The sequence below is a fragment of the Ranitomeya imitator genome, chromosome 2, assembly GCF_032444005.1.
Source record: "Ranitomeya imitator isolate aRanImi1 chromosome 2, aRanImi1.pri, whole genome shotgun sequence".
In the NCBI taxonomy this organism is placed as follows: domain Eukaryota; kingdom Metazoa; phylum Chordata; class Amphibia; order Anura; family Dendrobatidae; genus Ranitomeya; species Ranitomeya imitator.
Window position 1 is genome coordinate 633685947 of NC_091283.1, and position 21606 is coordinate 633707552.

A 21606-nucleotide genomic window follows, 5' to 3' on the forward strand; every position below is an offset into this window, starting at 1 on the left:
GAATGTTGATGTGTTGAATGTGCCTCCAACAGTGGGGGAGGGAGTGAAACCTGAGGAGACTGTAGGGGAGAGCTCAGAGGTGGAGGGAGGGGCTGCTACGGGCAGTGTAGGGCCCCTAAGTGAATCCAGCCTGCTGAGTCTAGGGCCCCTGCAGGAAGAGGAACAGGCCATGGGGGGAGGAGGCGTCCCGGGAGAGGAGCCACCAGGTAAGACCCCAGGGCAGGAGTTCCCCACCCCCGGGATGTCAGGAGGGCAGGAAAGTCTGCCTGACCCGGCGACTTGGTCAGGGGCCGGGGGGAAGCAGGTGCTACCCATGGGCACAGCGGTCGTGGCCGCTGTCACCCGGAGTGGGAGCGCCGGAGCCCAAGGAGCCTTGCAGAGGTCCGACGGCTTCCCCCTCTCTGACCAAGTGGCTGCCGAGTCAGACAGCGGCCAGGAGACAGATCCCGGGGAGCTGACAGCGGATGTGGCGGTGTCGTCCATTCTCGCCACATCGAGTCAGGGATTTCAGGCAGCGTTGGAAGCCGACGGTAGCCTGAAAGCTCTCAAGGAGCAGGCGGCACAGCCTCCTGGGGAGTCAGACCGCGAGCGGGTGGTCTGGGACCAGGGACGGCTGTACCGGGTATCGGTCCAGCAGGGTTCACCGGAGGCGTGGCCCAGGGACCGACAGTTAGTGGTACCCTATCCGTTCAGGGCGGAATTGTTGCGGATAGCCCACGAGATTCCCATGGCCGGACACCTAGGGATCGCTAAGACCAGGGCCAGGCTAGCGCAGCATTTCTACTGGCCTGGAATGAGGACCGAGGTAATTGCCTACTGCCGTTCGTGTGACACCTGCCAGAGGGTGGGGAAGGCGGGGCGGCGCCCCAAAGCCCCACTGGTAACTCTGCCCATCATTGAAGAGCCTTTCTCGAGGGTAGCTGTGGATCTCATTGGACCTCTGTCCACTCCCAGTCGCTCCGGGAAATGCTTCATATTAACGGTAGTGGACTATGCCACTCGGTACCCGGAGGCGGTCGCTTTGTCATCCATTCGGGCTGACAAAGTGGCCACTGCCTTACTGGAGATCTTCTCCAGAGTGGGGTTTCCCCAGGAAATGCTCACCGACCGAGGGACCCAGTTCATGTCCCAGCTGATGGAGTCTCTCTGTAAGCAGATCCAGGTGCAACATCTGGTAGCCAGCCCGTATCACCCACAGACCAATGGCCTGTGTGAGCGGTTCAACGGCACCTTAAAGCAGATGCTTAAGATGTTGGTCGACTCCCACGGGAGAGATTGGGAGCGGTATCTCCCACACCTTCTATTTGCCTACCGGGAGGTTCCACAGGCCTCAACGGGGTTCTCCCCCTTTGAGCTCCTGTATGGGCGACGTGTACGGGGGCCCCTTGCTCTGGTGAAGGAAGCGTGGGAAGGAGATTTGGCCACCCCTGGAGTGTCGGCCATTGAGTATGTTGTGCGCTTCCGGGACAGAATGACGGCCTTGACGCAGCTGGTGCATGACAATATGGCCCAGGCCCAAGCTGACCAGAAGCGGTGGTACGACCAGAATGCTTGTGAGAGGACCTACCAGGTGGGTCAAAAGGTGTGGGTACTGGTCCCCGTCCCACAAAACAAGCTTCAGGCAGCCTGGGAGGGTCCATACCTCGTGCACCAGCCGCTCAACGCCGTCACCTATCTGGTCACCCTGGACCACGCCCGTGGAAGGAGGAAGGCCTTCCACGTGAACATGATGAAAGCACATCATGAGCGGGAGGCTTGTGCCCACCCAGTGTGCAACCTCCCGGAGGGAGAAGGAGGAGGGGGCAGAGGCAGCCTCAGAGAGAGAGGGGAGGGGGCAGAGACAGCCTCAGAGAGAGAGGGAGGAGGGGGCAGAGACAGCCTCAGAGAGAGAGAGGAGGGGGCGGAGACAGCCTCAGAGAGAGACAGAGGAGGAGGCGGAGACAGCCTCAGGAAGAGAGGGGAGGAGGCAGAGACAGCCTCAGGAAGAGGAGGAGGGGGCAGAGACAGCCTCAGAGAGAGAGAGGAGGAGGCAGAGACAGCCTCAGAGAGAGGAGGAGGGGGCAGAGACAGCCTCAGAGAGAGAAAGGATGAGGCAGAGACAGCCTCAGAGAGAGACAGGGGAGGAGACAACCTCAGAGAGAGAAAGGAGGAGGCAGGGACAGCCTCAGAGAGAGAAGGAGGAGGGGGCAGAGACAGCCTCAGAGAGAGAAAGGATGAGGCAGAGACAGCCTCAGAGAGAGACAGAGGAGGAGGCGGAGACAGCCTCAGGAAGAGAGGGGAGGAGGCAGAGCCAGCCTCAGAGAGAGACAGGGGAGGAGACAGCCTCAGAGAGAGAAAGGAGGAGGCAGGGACAGCCTCAGAGAGAGAAGGAGGAGGGGGCAGACACAGCCTCAGAGAGAGAGAGGAGGGGGCAGAGACAGCCTCAGAGAAAGAAGGAGGAGGGGGCAGAGACAGCCTCAGAGAGAGAGAGGAGGGGGCGGAGACAGCCTTGGAGAGAGACAGAGGGGGAGGCAGGGACAGCCTCAGAGAGAGAGAGGAGGAGGCCGAGACAGCCTCAGAGAGAGACAGCGGAGGAGGCGGAGGCAGCCTCAGAGAGAGAGAGGAGGGGGCAGAGACAGCCTCAGAGAAAGAAGGAGGAGGGGGCAGAGACAGCCTCAGAGAGAGAGAGGAGGAGGCCGAGACAGCCTCAGAGAGAGACAGCGGAGGAGGCGGAGGCAGCCTCAGAGAGAGAGAGAGGAGGGGGCAGAGACAGCCTCAGAGAAAGACGGAGGAGGGGGCAGAGACAGCCTCAGAGAGAGAAAGGAGGAGGCAGGGACAGCCTCAGAGAGAGAAGGAGGAGGGGGCAGAGAGCCTCAGAGAGAGAGAGGAGGGGGCAGAGACAGCCTCAGAGAAAGAAGGAGGAGGGGGCAGAGACAGCCTCAGAGAGAGAGAGGAGGGGGCGGAGACAGCCTCGGAGAGAGACAGAGGGGGAGGCAGGGACAGCCTCAGAGAGAGAGAGGAGGCCGAGACAGCCTCAGAGAGAGACAGGGGGGGAGACAGAGTCAGCCTCAGAGAGAGGAGGGGGCAGAGACAGCCTCAGAGAGAGAGAGGAGGGACAGAGTCAGCCTCAGAGAGGAGGAGGCAGGGACAGGCTCAGGGAGAAAGTGGCAGAGACCATGGTAATGCTGATGGGTTGTCCCGGCAAGGAGAAGGTGTGGAAGGGCGCATGGGGGAACACAGGAATGTGATGCCCCCTAGCGCCCTCTACAGCAGGGAGGTGTGATGAGGGAACAGCCGCCATCTTGGAACAGGCATGCTATCAGATTGGCGTGACTCCATTTTGTCTCCTGGACACAGGAGTGCTCCTGGCCCCCACCTTTGCTAATGAATAGAGTTCCTATTAGTATGCTAACGAGCTGAGCTCAGTGTAAACTGTAGACGGTAGTTCAAAGCCCCATGAGGAAACCATGCCACCAGGGGGCTTGGAAATGCTTGGGGGCTTAATTAAAACACGCATGCCAAGTGGCCACTGGATACACATCTATTATGGCAGCCCAGCCAAACCGTCTCCAACATGGAATTGTGAATTATGGACGCATCGTCCGAGGTACAGGCTCATAAAAAATATTCTCCTTACCCTAAAGAAATGGTGCATCTAATAGTGCGATTCCCGTGGCGGTGGGAGGTCTGAAACCCGAGATATAGGGATCAGCCTCCCACAGGGACCGAATGGGTCCAGGTTTGATCCCAGTACGACCGGCAGAACAAACCACAGGCGCTGGTACTGCCCGTGTGCTGATCCGATCATCCTGAGAGAAGTTATCCCATTTATTAGATATTGGAATAAATCTTGCAGGGAGACAGAGGGGGTGGAGATTGCTAAGCCCACCCAGCTGCAGGCAGGGGGGCTCAGCCAGGTATAAGAAGACGCTGAGGTCACTGGGAGGGGCTCACTCCACAGAAGAAGATGATGATGATGACATCTTAAGGAACAGGGTATGCCAGCCAGAGGGGGGCAAGCACATGCTTTCTGGGGGCTGCTCGGCAACTAAGTTTTGGACCTGCGGAAGGCTATGCCCCCCGGCTTCCACAAGCGACCTTCAACCTGGTAAATTGACCTCCAGCTTTATACCTTTAAGCCTTGTATTATTGTTGTTATATTGTACTCTGACTGTAACTCTTGATATATTGTGATTGTATATTTCTTGTAATTATCTAGTGCGCCCTTAAGGCAATTAAATCATAAATTAATTTTGGGCTGATCCTTTTACTCTGATTGCGAATCTTAGAATACCCAGGGTGGGTAACAGGGCAGTCTCCCCGGCGGCCATTTGCTCTAGGTGCAGTCCCTTTACTGGCCTGAGAGACAAAGGGGGCGCCGGAGAGCTGTGCCTGTGTAGTGACGTCACGGATTGGTGACGTGGTAGGAAGGGGTAATCCTTCACACCTAGGTGTGTCATGGCCGGAATAGACTTAAAGGACGCCTATTACCATCTTCCCATACATGCCGAACATCAGCAGTACCTAAGGGTAGCAGTCACCCTGGAGGGAAAGGTTCGTCACTTTCAGTATGTTGCAATGCCATTTGGGCTTTCTATGGCTCCCCGCGTCTTCACTAAGGTGATACTAGAAGTGATGGCTCATTTACGCCAACGAGATACCTTGATAATACCCTACCTAGATGACTTTCTAGTGGTAGGAAGCTCTGCACTTCAATGTAAAACTCGTTTATCTAATACGATCTCGTCCCTACAGGAGTTAGGTTGGATCGTCAACTTCGAAAAATCTCGGCTGAATCCAGAAACCGTTCAGACATTTCTAGGAATCCAGCTAGACTCCGTAAGTCAGAAATGCTTTCTTCCTCAGTCAAAGAGGTTGACTATACAATCAAAGGTATCAGACGCAATACGCAAACCCTACATGACACTAAGAAAGGCCATGTCCTTACTGGGGTCATTATCATCATGTATCCCTGCTGTACCTTGGGCACAATTCCATACCCGTCAATTGCAGTATGAAGTATTGTCGGCTCAGGGGAAAGACGGTTATCTAGAAAGTAGAATAACTCTTTCCAGTAATGTCTTAGAATCACTATCCTGGTGGCTAGACATGGACCACCTATCACGGGGTGTGCCATGGATAATAGACCCGTCTAAAATAATTACCACCGACGCCAGCCCTATTGGGTGGGGAGCACATATGGAAGACAATCTGGCCCAAAATACTTGGGATCAGACAGAATTAATATGTTCCTCCAACTGGAAGGAGTTAAAAGCAATAGAATGTGCCTTATATCATTTTCTTCCGCAGATTCATGGAACAAATGTAAGAATTTACTCAGACAATTCCACCGCAGTGGCATACTTGAACCGTCAGGGTGGTACAAAGTCAGGAAGTCTGATGACCATAGCTGCAAACATCTTTCAGCTGGCAGAGGCTCATCTAACATCCTTAACAGCCCTGCACATCAAAGGTGTAGAGAACATCAGGGCAGACTACCTCAGCAGAAACGAGTTGCGTCAAGGAGAATGGACCTTAAACAAATCCATATTCAGAAGGATAACAGAAGCATGGGGGATACCACAAATCGACCTATTTGCCACAAGAGACAACCGGCAAGTACAAAGGTTCGCTTCCCTGAACACCAGGGATCACCCAGATATGTTGGACTCTCTCCACCATCCTTGGCGGTTCAGACTGGCATATGCCTTTCCTCCAATGTCTCTGATTCCTCTAGTGATCAGAAAGATCAGGAGGGAACAGGCAAGAGTAATCCTCATTGCACCATTCTGGCCGAAAAGACCATGGTTCTCTTGTCTCCAGACCATGTGCCTATGCGATCCTTGGATTCTCCCATCAGACAAGGAGGCCCCTTTTTCCACCCGCAAGTGAAAGGTCTTCACTTGACGGCGTGGAATTTGAGAGGCAACTATTAAGTTCCAGAGGGTTCTCAACAGAACTAGTAAACACCCTCTTATTGAGCAGGAAAAGATCTACCACCCTAATATATAGTAGGGTATGGAATAAATTTTTAGACTTCTACACGGTACCGTTCACTAAGCAAGTTCCACTCACACCTATCCTAGAGTTCTTGCAAAAAGGCCGAGAGTTAGGACTATCTGTAAATACCTTAAGAGTTCAGGTCTCGGCATTAGGAGCCCTATATGGATGCAATATAGCAGCTAATAGGTGGATCTCCAGATTCATAAAATCTTGTGAACGTAGTAAACCGGTCCATATTCCCCGTCTACCTCCGTGGGATTTAAATCTAGTATTAGAGGCCTTAACAAGCTCTCCATTTGAACCATTAGATTTAATACCTTTAAAAATCCTAACATATAAAGTAGCCTTACTAGTAGCCCTAACCTCAGCTAGACGGGTTAGTGACATCCAGGCCCTATCAGTAGACCCACCTTTCTTACTGATATTTCATGATCGGATAGTCCTGAAACCAGACCCCTCATACCTCCCTAAGGTAGCGTCCACCTACCACAGGTCACAAGAAATATTTCTCCCTTCCTTTTTTGATTCACCTGTAACTCCAGAACAACATAAGTTCCACACCTTAGATGTCAGAAGAGCCATCCTGACTTATATAGAAAGGTGTCAGACATGGAGGGAGAGTAGGGCTCTGTTTATCTCCTTTCAGGGCCACAAGAAAGGACATGGGGTCACGAGAGCTACCATATCTCGGTGGATCAGAGATGCTATCTGCTTGGCCTATACGTCAAAAGGCGAGATTCCTCCAGTGGGTATAAAAGCGCACTCAACACGAGCCATGGCTTCCTCCTGGGCGGAACAAGCAGATGTACCGATCCATTTAATATGTAAGGCTGCAACTTGGTCTACACCTTCTACCTTCTACAACCATTATAGACTTGATCTGTCCACGTCTTCTGATCTGACCTTTGGTAGAGCTGTTCTTAATACAGTAATCCCACCCAAATAATGACTCTCTGAAAATCTCTCATGTGGGGTGCTGTCGTGGCGAAGGGTAAAAAGCCGGATTACGTACCGGTAATGCTCTTTTAATGAGTCCACGACAGCACCCATGTATTACCCTCCCTAAATTATGCACAGCTCTTTCCTTTAAGGTCACAAATAATGGTTGTATAGAGTTAAGAAATTTATGTGACTGAATAAGAATGAATACTAACACTTTTGCGGTTCCCTTTTTATACTCTGTAACTAAACTGAGGAGGAGAGGGGACCGCCTCCTTTTATTCTGTAGGTTTCCTGTTCCTATGGGCGGATCCCTCTCTCTCATGTGGGGTGCTGTCGTGGACTCATTAAAAGAGCATTACCGGTACGTAATCCGGCTTTTCATTTCTATAATTCTTAAGCGCTGGGTGGTATTAGTGGAGGGTAACGCAGTTGGATCTGTATCAGGCTGAGTTACACATTGCAGGTTATTGGGGAAACGATCTGTAGGGACGTCCTCACCAGTAGACCAGACCCGCACTTCCATGTAGCCCATACAGCCGGACTAGCTGTATGTTTTTTTTTTTTGTTTTTTTTTTTAAGTCCATAATTGTTTTTTCTTTAAAATACATAAGCTGGTTTTCTATGAGGGTTTCACTGCTGCTGGTACTGATGGGACTGGCTGTGACATTTTCCAGAGGAATAATGTATCTCTGGAATGTTAGGCAATATTCACATTTTAATTTTTTTGTACTAATGGTTTACAAAATTCTGACGACCTGTGACACAGCTGGAATGAATATGTCGAATGTATTTGTCTTGCTCTATCAATTAAGGAATGTTCCCCTCAGACCTCCTGGAGACTTCACAACCCTGGATCGGACCTAAATCACAGGACAATAAAACCTCACCCTCCTCATCTATGAACTGCTGCAATATTTCTGGCCACAACTGTTTCCCGCTCCCATATTGATAGTTCTGCATCACTTGTCTTATTTATGGCCAGTTCTGTATAATATGTGACTCTTCACATTTTATCTCGCTTTTGTTAGCATAAAAATGAGATGAGGGCAATCCTGTAAATGTCGGCTGCCCTCAGAGCAATGTTCTTCTATCAGGCCGGGCAGATCTGTATTCAGCTGCAATGTGACTGAGATCAGATGGGTGTGAGCAGAAAACATAGGATGCCGTACGGCCCATCAGTGCGACATTTATAAAGATACAATTCTGTAACATGGAAAACTGGAAATGGTCCTGTAAGATTAATAAAAACTGGGCTAATACACCAATGAGAAGTGGGAACAAATCGTGGATCCGTTCTGGATGAGGGCGGCAGCGCTTTCTGTATCCACTGCTGTCAGCCTCCTCCTATACTGAGCCAGATAAAGACCGGAGGAGACTCCCAAGACGCTGGCTGCAATCATTGTTACACTTCTCCTGTAAAAGGGTATCAACCACTAATGATTCTCAAATTTTAAAATTTATTTATTTTTTTTAATAGAAAAATTTAGACAATTACCATATACTGTTTATTTACCACCCTTGTGCAGCATGCTGTAATAACCTGATGCATGCTGCCAGTAATGAAGCATGGTTCAGAGTGCCCTAATTCAGCCTCTTCTCTACTGGGAATTATTGTTGGGGGAGTGACATGAGGAGAGCATCAAATGAAGGTTGTGGTGGAGGTGACATAGTTGATCTGGCCCGTTACGTGTCTACATGAAACACGTTCCTCTGGTGCATGCAGTCCACGGGATGTTGTGCACCATATCCTAGGCATGAGCACCGCTGGATGGATTGTGAGGCAAGAACATGTGCAGACGGTGTTTGGATGGCTGAGAGCGCCTCTAGTTCCTTCCAATGGGTCCACTGCTGAAAGCGCAGTTTTCACCTGAGGACCGTGGGCATCTTTCTACCACCTCACCCCCTTGCAAATCGGCCAAGCAGTATCAGCCCAAAGTCATGAAGCAGTCTCTTCTGATTTTTTTTTTTTTTTTAACATTTTCTTAACCTGAGCACCACCTGCATCTGAGTTCTAAGTACGAGCTGCAGTAGAGTAGACACCTTAAAAAACATGACAGATGTGAGCTTTCCTCCTGCTCCCTCTTCTGCTGCGGTCTTGACCTCTTCATCCAGCTCACGAGCAACAGCCTACCCGCAAAGACAGGATGTGACCGCACCACCACCAGCAGTGTCACCAAGCATCTCCACCCTGTCCCATGGAAGTGTTCATCTCTCCATCACCCAAACCCCATAAAGAGGAAATACCCCACTACCCGCCCACAGGCCCTGGTCCTGAATAACAGCATTTACCAATTCCTGGCCTTTGAAACACTGCCATTCCAGCTGATGGAGAAAAACCATTTAAAAAAAAGATGGTGGTGGCTGTTGCGAAGTACGTGGCTCTCATCCACCACTAATGTTTCAAGTTGGCCATCCCTGCCCAGCACACACATGTTGCAACCAAAATCAGGTGTGCACTGTGCAACGCCATCAGTGGCACGGTCCAGATAACTACCGATACGTGGACCAGTAAGTATTGGCAGGGACGTTACATCTCCCTATCTGCACACTGGGTAAATGTGGCAGCTGGGACAGAGGAGGAAGGCGTCCAAGCGCATGTCCTACATCTATTGTTGGACATTGCTCTGCCCATGTGGCCTACTCCACTTACTCCATCACCTAGCAGTAAGACTAGCACCTGCAACTTCAACACAGCCAGGGGGGAAAGACAGTAGGCTGTTCTCAAACTCATCATTTTGGGGGACAAGTTCCATACTGCGCAAGAGCTGTGGACAAGGAATAAACGAGACTGATGAGTGGTTGGTGCCGCTGGACCTAAATCCAGACCTGGTGATGTGCAATAACGGGCGGAATCTGGTAACAGCTCTAGGCCTAGCTGGTTTGACCACATCCCTTGCCTGGCACACAAGTCAAGTTTGGTGGTGCAAATCTTTCTTAAAAATTACCATATGTGAGAGGTCGTCTGTGCACGATTATGGCGTTCACACCCTGCAGCTGCTCGACGGTCTGCGCTGCAGCTTCACTTCTACCTTCTCGATCAGCGCCTCATATGTGACATCAACAAGGTGGAACTCAAAAGGTGAATACGCTGTAGAGGCTGTGCGAGCAGAAGCAATACTGGAGTTTCAGCTGCAGCACGCACGGGCGAGTAGCTCTGTGGAACAACACTTCACCATGTCGTGAACACAACAGGGTGGCACTCAAAGTAGCTCACGGGCATCACTGGAGCATGGCAGGGAGGACATAGACCATACACCTCCCACAGAGGACAGTTTGTCTTTGCCTCTGGGCAGCCTGGCATGAATTATTATTATTTATATAGCATAATTAATTCCATGGTGCTGTACATGAGAAAGGGGTTACATACAGGGTTATAGATATCATTTACAGTGAACAAATTTACAATGACAGACGGGTACAGAGGGGAGAGGACCCTGTCCTTGCGGATTTATGTTCTATGGGATAATGGGGAAGAGACAGAAGGTCGGGGGTGCAGCAGCTCTGGTGGTGGGGAGGCGGCAGAATGGTTATTGCAGGCTGTAGGCTTTCCTGAAGAGATGGGTTTTCAGGTTCTGTCTGAAGGATCCGAGGGTGGTGGCACTGGTGGCTAATCAGACGTGCTGAGGTGTTGAATTCCAGAGGATGGGGGATATTGGGGAGAAATCTTGGAGGCGGTTGTGTGAGGAATGAATAAGTGTGGAGGAGAGTAGGAGGTTCTTGGGAGGATCGAAGATTACGTGAGGGAAGATATTGGGAGAATAGTTCAGAGATATAGGGAGGGGACAGGTTGTGGATGGCTTTGTAGGTGAGTGTTAGTAGTTTGAATTGGATTCGTTGGGGAATTGGGAGCCAGTGGAGGGATTTGCAGAGGGGAGGAGAGAGGTGGATTAGCCGGGCAGCAGAGTTGAGGACAGACTGGAGTGGTGCAAGAGAGTTAGCAGGGAGGCCACAGAGGAGGGTGTTGCAGTAGTCGAGGCGAGAGATGATGAGGGCATGCACAAGCGTTTTAGTAGATTGAGGGCAGAGGAAGGGACGGATTCTGGCAATATGTTTGAGTTGGAGGCGACAGGAGGTGGCAAGAGTTTGAACATGCGGTTTGATGGACAGGGCAGAGTCGAGAGTTAGGCCGGCGTCACACTAGCGAGTTTTACGAATGTATGAGAGGTGTAGAAAATACGGATTGCACACGGTACAATGATTCTCTATGGCCAAGCTCCTATCTGCCGTATTTTATAGATCCGTATTATATGGTCTTTTACGGCCGTAGAAAATCGCAGCATGCTGCGTTTGTCAGCGTATTGCGCAAAAAAAAATCGACAATGAAAGTCTATGGGGGCGAGAAAAATACGGATTACACACGGACCAACAGTGTGACTTGCGAGAAATACGCAGCGGTGTTCTATAGAAAAGCCGGCAATTCAGTGCGGTGTACCGCAGCACCGCCGCCTCTCTGTAGTCAACACAACGCTCTGCCGGGTTAGATGTACGCAGGCGCCGTTTTTGTCCCTTACGCAAGCGCTGTACACAAGCTCCGGATATGGGGCCGTGTGCGCAAGCGCCGATCTGCCGACTCACACAGCAGTGTGAGTGTCTCCTGCGCAGGCGCCGGCGTCCCCTGGAACTTCCGGTCACATGACCGGCTGGGGTATCTGATAAAACGCCGGGCACCATGCATTAAACTGAGCCGCTCCACTGCCAAGACACAGGACTGTGTCGGCCTCCTCCACTACGCCACCAACGCTTGCCCCTTGCCTGCACGAACAACAGAAACGTGAGACTCCAGCGCTATCAGCAGATAAGTTTTGCACCACTAGGTTAAGTTATTTTAGACTGAACTACTATCTTTTCCAATAGGGAAGGTTTTCCTCTATCCACTGGCAACATACCCTAGCACACAGGGAGGTTACCTCTACGGATATTTGCCAGAACATATGTGGTCCTCTATATGCATACTTAACACAGGTACCTATTTATGACACGCATGTGCTTGGTTACTATCCCCTATATAAGACATGACCCCACATGTATCCTCCCTTCTGCTCTGCCCACAGCACTATACCTTTATGTTCCCTGGGGGACGCGTCAAAATATACAGGACGAATTTGTTGCTCATTTCACCTACAGGACAGGTATTACCATGACTTTGTATGTTTCACAGTCAAGTCAATATATACAGTTGTGCCTCATTCTCATATATATGTGCATATATTTCAGCCACAAGTTTCGTTCCAGCCGCAGATACGGCTTTTGTGCAGGGGCATACGCTATCTTGCATACTAACTGGGTCAGTATCTCCATTTTATGCCATTCACTTGGGATTGTTGTATCCAGGCACTAGGAAGAGAACACTATACTATCTAGTCATTATTTGTACTACTATATAACCCTATGAGGTTTGTTCAGGTCCTCTACCTGGTGGACATAGGATTTTAGCTGTTACCTCACGCTATGTTGTTCTTTTCAGGTTATATTGCCATATCACTCTTTCTGACTCATCAAAAAGTAAAGGGTCCTTCTCTATATGCAGCAGAGTTCCAACAGGGTATGTTCTTCCTCCAATAATGTTTAGCGATACTTCAATATATTTTCTCCTTGGAACTTCCCGGCATCGTACAGCACGATCTTTTAGTACTTATCTTTACAGAATATGTCTGATCAAAGGCAGCTACATGATATGGATTTTTGCCCCTATGTATAATTGTATATATGTATATATTTACTTGTTTGTAATACTGTTTTGTTCTTTACTTATTACAGCGATATTGTGAACAAGGCCACGGGTTGGCCGAAACGTCAATTCGCCTAAATATCTTTTCACCGATTCAAATCAAATAAACTTACTTGTTTATGCTTTTGAAAACCAAATGAGTGCAGTGATTTTCTTCTGACTTTATCAGTGCGGTGCACAGTTAAATCTCACTGACAGGTTAGAATAGAATAGCTAAAATAAATGTCTATACATAGTATAGGGATATATATATATATATATATATATATATGTCAGTGAGACACACACACACATATATATATATATATTAATATTCCATGCAGCGCTAGATAGCAGAAAAGCCGGTAATTCAATTGCTGGATTTTCCTATCTCCTTCCCCAACCCGACATGATATGAGACATGGTTACATACAGTAAACCATCTCATATCTCTTCTTTTATTACATATTCCTCTTTAGTAATGTAAGAAGTGTCTTGGTGTAAAATTTGGGGGCTCTATCTATTAAAGGGTAAAATCGCGGAAAACATTGTCGTGGGCTCCCACGCAATTTTCTCCGCCAGAGTGGGAAAGCCAGTGACTGAGGGCAGATATTAATAGCCTGGAGAGGGACCATGGTTATTGCCACCCCCCCCCTCCAAGCTTAAAACATCTGCCCCCAGCCACCCCAGAAAAGGTACATCTGGAAGATGCGCCTATTCTGGCATGTAGCCTCTCTCTTCCCACTCCCGTGTAGCGGTGGGATATGGGGTAATGAAGGGTTAATGTCACCTTGCTATTGTAAGGTGACATTAAGCCAGATTAATAATGGAGAGGCTTCAATTATGACACCTATCCATTATTAATCCAATTGTATGAAATGGTTAATAAAACACACACATTAATGCAAAGAATTTTAATGAAATAAAGACACAGGTTGTTTTAGTATTTTATTATACTCTTAATCCACCTGAAGACACTTGTCACCTGAAACAAAGTTAAACAAAACAAACAACAATATTCCATACCTTCCGTCGTTCAGTTTTGTCCCACGCTTTAAATCCATCTGAAGGGGTTAAATCATTTTACACCCAGTAGCTCTGCTAATGCAGCTGTGCTCGTGGCTGTAAAAACCCGGGGAATTAATGGAATGTAGGGGAATGACCTGTAGTTACCTCAAGTCGCGGTGATGCGCCCTCTGCTGGATGTCCTCATATGAACTCGAGCCTGGGAACTTTTCAGAATATTTTCCCATCCGCGAGGCAGTGGATTTCAGGTGTGGGAGAGAGCGTGATGCCGCTTACCATAATAGATAGATCAGGTAGGGGGGATACGCGAGATGGAGGAAAGATGATGAGTTCGGTATTGTCTACATTGAGTTTTAGGAAGCGAGAGGTGAAGAAGGAGGATATGGTTGATAGACACTTCTGCTGGTTGTCCTCATATGATCTCGAGCATGGGAAATTTTCAGAATATTTTCCCAGCCTCGAGGTCTTATGAGGACAACCAGCAGAGGGCGCATCACCGCGAATGGAGAAACTACAGGTCATTGACCTACTTTCCATTCATTCGCTGGGGTTTTACAGGCAGGAGCACAGCTGCATTATAGCAGAGCTCCTGCCTGTAAAATATTTTAACCCCTTCAGATGGATTTACATCGTGGGACGTGACAGATCATCAGAAGGTATGAGATATTGTTTTTTTTATTTTTCCTTTGTTACAGAGCGAGGGTCTTCAGGTGGATTACCAGGATAATAAAATATTCCAACATCCTGTGTTTGTATTTCATTAAAAGACTTTGTAATAATGTGTGTGTGTGTGTGTGTGTGTTTTTTAACCATTTCATACAATTGGATTAATAATGGATAGGTGTCATAATTGAAGCCTCTCCATTATTAATCTGGCTTAATGTCACCTTACAATAGCAAGGTGACATTAACCCTTCATTACCCCATATCCCACTGCTACACGGGAGTGGGAAGAGAGTGGCCAAGTGCCAGAATAGGCGCATCTTCCAGATGTGCCTTTTCTGGGGGCAGATGTTTTTAGCCAGGGGGGCCAATACCCATGGACCCTCTCCAGGCTATTAATATCTGCCCTCAGTCACTGGCTTTACTACTCTGGCGGAGAAAATTGCACGGGAGCCCACGCCAATTTTTTCCACCATTTAACCCTTTAATAGCTAGAGCGCCCAAATTTTGCACATACACACTACTAGCATTAGTAGTGTGGAATATGCAAAAAAATGGGGATATGCGATGGTTTACTGTATGTAAACCATGTCTCATATCATGTCGGGTTTAGGAAGGAGATAGCTTTAAAGCCGGTAATTCAATTGCCGGCTTTTGCTATCTCGCGCTGGATGAAATATTAATATATATACATATATGTGTCTACTGACATATATATATATATATATATATATATATACATATACTAGCTATTGAACCCGTTCTACGCCCGGGTGGCGAGCATTTATATTGGTATATGGTCTCCATCCTGGTATGTGCTGCTCCATCCTGCGCCCCCATCCTGTCATGTGCTGCTCCCATCCTGCGTCTCCATCCTGTCATGTGCTGCTCCATCCTGCGTCCCCATCCTGTCATGTGCTGCTCCATCCTGCGCCCCCATTCTGACATGGGCTGCTCCCATCCTGCCACACTCAGCTCTGCTACATCTGCCACATTCTGCTCTGCTACGTTTGCCACACTCTGCTCTGCTACATCTGCCACACCCTGCCTGCTACATCTGCCACACTCTGCTCTGACCCGCTCGGCCCGCTGCCTCTGACCCGCTCGGCCCCGCTGCCTCTGACCCGCTCGGCCCCGCTGCCTCTGACCCGCTCGGCCCTGCTGCCTCTGACCCGCTCGACGCCGAGTGCTGGGGGGCCTGAGCAGGCGGGGACACCGGCGCGCTGTGGGGGTCAGGTGCCGGTATCGCCGCCAGCTCAGGCCCCCCAGCACTTACTATATTCACCTATCCTCCGTTCCACCGCTGCGTGCCGCCATCTTCCCGGTCCTCTGGCTGTGACTGTTCAGTCAGAGGGTGGCGCCGGCGCGCATTAAGCGCGTCATCGCGCCCTCTGAACTGAAGGTCACAGGCCGAGGACCAGGAAGATGGCGGCGTGCAGCGGTGGAACGGGACAGGTGAATATAGCCGATAATCACCCTCCTGGCGGTCCCTGACTCTCCGGTGGAGATCGCAGGGTGCGTTCAGTGTTAACGCATACCGCGATCTCCCGGGAGCGTCACTCTGTGAGGCCCAGACTGCGCCGGCGCTTGCGCAGTCTATAAAGGCTTCGGACAGAGTGACGCTCCCAGCGTTATATTATAGATATCTATATATATAATTGCCTAAGGGTTTTTCCGTCTGTCTGTCTGTCTGTCTGTCTGTCCTGGAAATCCCGCGTCTCTGATTGGTCAAGGCCGCCAGGCCTCGACCAATCATCAACGGGCACAGCGACGATGATGTCATAATGGTTGCCATGGCGACGATGATGTCATAAAGGTTGCCTCGACCAATCAGCGACGGGCACAGTCTGCCGCGAATTCTGGAATCAACATTGTCCATATACTACGGGGGCATGCATATTCTAGAATACCCGATGCGTTAGAATCGGGCCACAATCTAATATATATATATATATATATATATATATATATATATATATATATATATATATATATATATATATATATATAGACAGTATATATGTTGTTACGATTTTTTGAGCACATAGATCCATTGTATGTCCATATGTCGGTTTTGCAAGCCTGCGAGAAAATCTTGCAGTACGGATGCCATACGGATTACATACGGAGGATGCCATGCGCAAAATACGCTGACACACCCTTCCTACGGAGGAGATACAGACCACTATTTTGGGGACTTTTCTGCGTATTACGGCCGTAAATTACGGACCGTATTGTCTTACGCCGAGTGTGACGCCGGCCTAAGGGTGGCATGGAAGCCACCACCTGTGAGGTCACTGGAGATTACAGTTTGCGGTTATCACAGAACCCTCTGAGCTGTCAACTGTCACTTGAGGTGAACTCAAGGAGCACAGTGACCGGCAATACGCATAACCTGGCGGAAACATTGTAGTAGGTTGGATTGCCGGACTGCCCCATGCGTGACACAGGGGCACTACAGTACGGAAGTCCGACAGTGAACCAGTGGAATCATTACAGTGCATCAGATGGTGAATCACTGTTGGACTGCGTTGCCCACTAGAATTTGTTACATACAGCAAGCTAAATCTAAGTGGGCAGAAGGACCTGGTGTTTTAGCTTACTAAGGCTAGGGTCACATTGCGTTAGGGCAGTCCGTTTAGCGCATAGCGCTATGGACTGCGCTAACGCAACGTCCCAAAAGGGATCGCATTAGCCGATCCCGCTAGCGCAGATCCCCGATCTGCGCTAGCGAGGAACGGACCGCGAACGCTGCAAGCAGTGTTCGCGGTCCGTCACTCAAATCGCTAGCGCACGCCCAATATACAATACAACATAACGCAATGTGACCCTAGCCTAAGTCTGGTATTAAACCACTTCAAGGGACCTGGTCCTTTATCCCACTTGGATTTAGCTTTCTCACAGTGAGCAGGCTAAATTCAAGTTGGCAGAAGGACCTGGTCTTTTAGCCTGCTAGATCTAGTAGATCATCTTTCGTCGCAATGCGTCGGGCCGACGTACCGACGGACGTTGTGAAAGTTTTGCACGACGTGGGCAGCGGATGCAGTTTTTTGACGCATCCGCTGACCATTCTGCAGTCTGGGGAGGAGGGGGCGGAGTTTCGGCCGCACATGCGCGGTCGAAAATGGCGGACGCGACGTAGAAAAACACGTTACATTGAACATTTTTTTGTGACGACGGTCCGCCAAAACACGACGGATCCGTAGCATGACGGACGCGACGTGTGGTAAAAAAACGCATCCTGCGAGCACATTTGCAGGATCCGTTTTTGCCCAAAATTACGGATTGCGACAGATTGCAAGAAAGGGAAGTGTGAAAGAGGCCTTAGCCAAATGGGATTTAGCTTTCTCACAGAGACCAGGATAAATCCAAGTTGAAAGAAGGACCTGGTCCTTTAACCTACTAGATCTAGTATTAAAACACTCACAGGGACCTGGTCCTTTAGCCGACCGGGATTTAGCTTTCTCACAGAGAGCAGGCTAAATTCAAGCTGGCAGAAGGACCTGGTCCTTTAGCCTGCTAGATCTATTATTAAAACACTCACAGGGACCTGGTCCTTTAGCCTGCTAGATCTATTATTAAAACACTCACAGGGACCTGGTCCTTTAGCCTGCTAGATCTATTATTAAAACACTCACAGGGACCTGGTCCTTTAGCCGACCGGGATTTAGCTTTCTCACAGAGGGCAGGCTAAATCCAAGTTGGCAGAAGGACCTGGTCCATTTGGTCAATAATTATAGTATTAACCCCTTCACAACGCATGATGCAGTTACATCATATATCATAGAAATATGAGAAAAAAATATATTGCTTTTGCTCAATTAAAAAAATACACAGATTTGGAATTTAAGTGTTCAGAAAGGTCTGACCAATCAAAATGTAAAATAATCTGATCAGTAAACGGCATAACGAGAAAAAAACTCGAAACACCATAATGACTTTTTTTGGGTCGCCGCAACATTGCAATAAAATGAAATAAGGGGTGATCAAAACATGGTATCCGCGCCAAAATGGCATCAATAAGAACGTCCCGCCAAAATAAAAAAAATTCCCATGTGCGATGTGGATGGAAAAATAAATAAGTTATGGGAAGGAAAAATTTTTTCTAATAAAAGGAAATTCACCCGAGGGTTAAAACACTCCTAGGTGCATGCATGTAAAAAAAATTGTGGTTGTGTGATCTACAAAAATGATCACCAGTAAATAAAACGGGACGCAGATGAGATTGGCGCAGAATATTGTACACACTGGGATTAAGGGGAAAATTCTTGCGTATAATTGTCGCATATAAATAAATGTGTGATCAGATGTCATATTTAGTCTGCGGCTCAATATTACTGCAAAAAAAATGACATGACAGGATTCATATATATCTATATACAATAAGGGTCCTTCTGTCTACTGGGATTTAGCATTCTTATATAGAGCAGGCTAAAACCAAGTCGGCTAAAGGACCTGGTCCCTCTGCCGACTTGGAAATAGCCGACTCTGTGTGAGAAAGCTAAATGCCAGTGCACAGAGGGACCTGGTCCTTTAGCCGACCGTGATTTAGCTTTCTCACAGAGAGCCGGCTAAATCCAAGTCGGCAGAAGGACCTGGTCCATTTGGCCAATAGTTATAGAATTGACCCCTTCACAACGCATGATGTAGTTACGTCATATATCATAAAAATATATAAAAAAATATCACTTTTGCTCCATTTAAAAAAAAATAAAAATTGGAAATTGGGACTTGTCGTGTTCAGAAAGGTCTGACCAATCAAAATGTAAAATAATCTGATCAGTAAACGGCATAACGAGAAAAAAACTCGAAACACCATAATGACTTTTTTTTGGTCGCCGCAACATTGCAATAAAATGAAATAAGAGGTGATCAAAACATGGTATCCGCGCCAAAATGGCATCAATAAGAACGTCCCGCCAAAATAAAAAAAATCCCAAAGGCGATGTGGATGGAAAAATAAGTTATGGGCAGGAAAAAAAAAATATAAAAAAAATGAAAATCGCCGGAGAGTTAAATCACTCCTGTGGTTGTGTGATCTACAAATTACGTCATATATCATAAAAATATAAGAAAAAAAATATCGCTTTTGCTCCATTAAAAAAAAGTAATTGGGAATTGATGTGTTCAGAAATGTCTGACCAATGAAAATATAAAATAATCTGATTGGTAAACGGCATAACGAGAAGTAAACTCGAAACGCCATAATTACGTTTTTTTTGTCGCTGCAACATTGCAATAAAATGAAATAAGAGGTGATCAAAACATGGTATCCGCGCCAAAATGGTATCAATAATAACGTCCCGCCAAAATAAAAAAAAAATCCCAACGGCGATGTGGATGGAAAAATAAGTTATGGGAAGGAAAAAAAATGTTAAAAAACGGAAAATCGCCCGAGGGTTAAAACACTCCTAGGTGCATGCATGGAAAAAAATCTGTGGTCGTGTGATCTACAAAAATGATCACCAGAAAATAAAACGGGACGCGGATGAGATTGGCGCAGAATATTGTACACACTGGGATTAAGGGGAAAATGTGCGTGTAATCGTCACATATCAATAAATGTGTGATCAGATGTCATATTTAGTCTGCGGCTCAAAAAAATGACAGGATCCATATCTATCTATCTATATACAATAAGGGTCCTTCTGTCTACTGGGATTTAGCATCTTATATAGAGCAGGCTAAAACCAAGTCACTAAAGCAGGGGTCCCCAACTCCAGTCCTCAAGGCCCACCAACAGGTCATGTTTTCAGGATTTCCTTTGCATTGCACAGGTGATGCAATTATTACCTGGGCAAGACTAAGGAAATCCTGAAAACATGACATGTTGGTGGGCCTTGAGGACTGGAGTTGGGGACCCCTGCACTAAAGGACCTGGTCCCTCTGCTGACTGGGATTTAGCTTTCTCTATACTGAGCCGGCTAAATCCAAGTCGGCAGAGGGACCAGGTCCTTTAGTGACTTGGATTTGGCCACAACCGCGCAGCCATGCTGAGTGTTCACAGATCAGGAGTTTCCCGGAAATATCGTCTAACAACAAAGGTTCCGGCACAGAAACCCTCCCCCAACACTTCTGTCCTCCGCGCTCAGCCTCATGGGAGACGGGGATAGAAAGCGTCATATATGTGAGGGATGAAATACAGGGATGGATGATGATGGTTGTATATACAGGGATGAATGATGGGATCTGCAGGCGCTCCACCAGTGGATGATGAGGGTTGTATGTACAGGGATGGATGATGGGAGCTGCAGGCGCTCCACCAGTGGATGATGAGGGTTGTATGTACAGGGATGGATGATGGGATCTGCAGGCGCTCCACCAGTGGATGATGAGGGTTGTATGTACAGGGATGGATGATGGGAGCTGCAGGCGCTCCACCAGTGGATGATGAGGGTTGTATATACAGGGATGAATGATGGGATCTGCAGGCGCTCCACCAGTGGATGATGAGGGTTGTATATACAGGGATGGATGATGGGAGCTGCAGGCGCTCCACCAGTGGATGATGAGGGTTGTATGTACAGGGATGGATGATGGGAGCTGCAGGCGCTCCACCAGTGGATGATGAGGGTTGTATGTACAGGGATGGATGATGGGAGCTGCAGGCGCTCCACCAGTGGATGATGAGGGTTGTATGTACAGGGATGGATGATGGGAGCTGCAGTCGCTCCACCAGTGGATGATGAGGGTTGTATGTACAGGGATGGATGATGGGATCTGCAGGCGCTCCACCAGTGGATGATGAGGGTTGTATGTACAGGGATGGATGATGGGATCTGCAGGCGCTCCACCAGTGGATGATGAGGGTTGTATGTACAGGGATGGATGATGGGATCTGCAGGCGCTCCACCAGTGGATGATGAGGGTTGTATGTACAGGGCTGGATGATAGGAGCTGCAGGCGCTCCACCAGTGGATGATGAGGGTTGTATATACAGGGATGAATGATGGGATCTGCAGTTACTCCACCAGTGGATGATGATGGTTGTATGTACAGGGATGGATGATGGGAGCTGCAGGCGCTCCACCAGTGGATGATGAGGGTTGTATATACAGGGATGAATGATGGGATCTGCAGGCGCTCCACCAGTGGATGATGAGGGTTGTATGTACAGGGATGGATGATGGGGCTGCAGGCGCTCCACCAGTGGATGATGAGGGTTGTATGTACAGGGCTGGATGATGGGAGCTGCAGACGCTCCACCAGTGGATGATGAGGGTTGTATGTACAGGGCTGGATGATGGGAGCTGCAGGCGCTCCACCAGTGGATGATGAGGGTTGTA

At 48.5% G+C, this 21606-nt stretch overlaps 1 protein-coding gene and 1 long non-coding RNA gene across 4 annotated transcripts in view; one reads left to right on the forward strand and one right to left on the reverse strand.

Annotated features, from left to right (window-relative positions):
* Positions 1-20354, reverse strand: part of SFXN4 (sideroflexin 4) — a 97577-nt gene extending 77223 nt beyond the window's left edge. The window contains exon 1 of one of the 3 annotated variants that reach the window (XM_069752648.1): positions 20303-20354. In XM_069752648.1, coding sequence (XP_069608749.1) covers positions 20303-20312 — 10 coding nt within the window. In that variant the 5' untranslated portion in view covers positions 20313-20354. The remainder of the gene's footprint in view (positions 1-20302) is intronic. The other 2 variants (XM_069752644.1, XM_069752647.1) reach the window with 2 other exon arrangements.
* LOC138667655 (uncharacterized) lies at positions 11212-12769 on the forward strand. Its single transcript, XR_011318873.1, has 3 exons — positions 11212-12208; positions 12389-12466; positions 12682-12769. It is a non-coding gene; the product is annotated as an uncharacterized lncRNA (long non-coding RNA).
* Positions 20355-21606: the final 1252 nt, after the last annotated feature.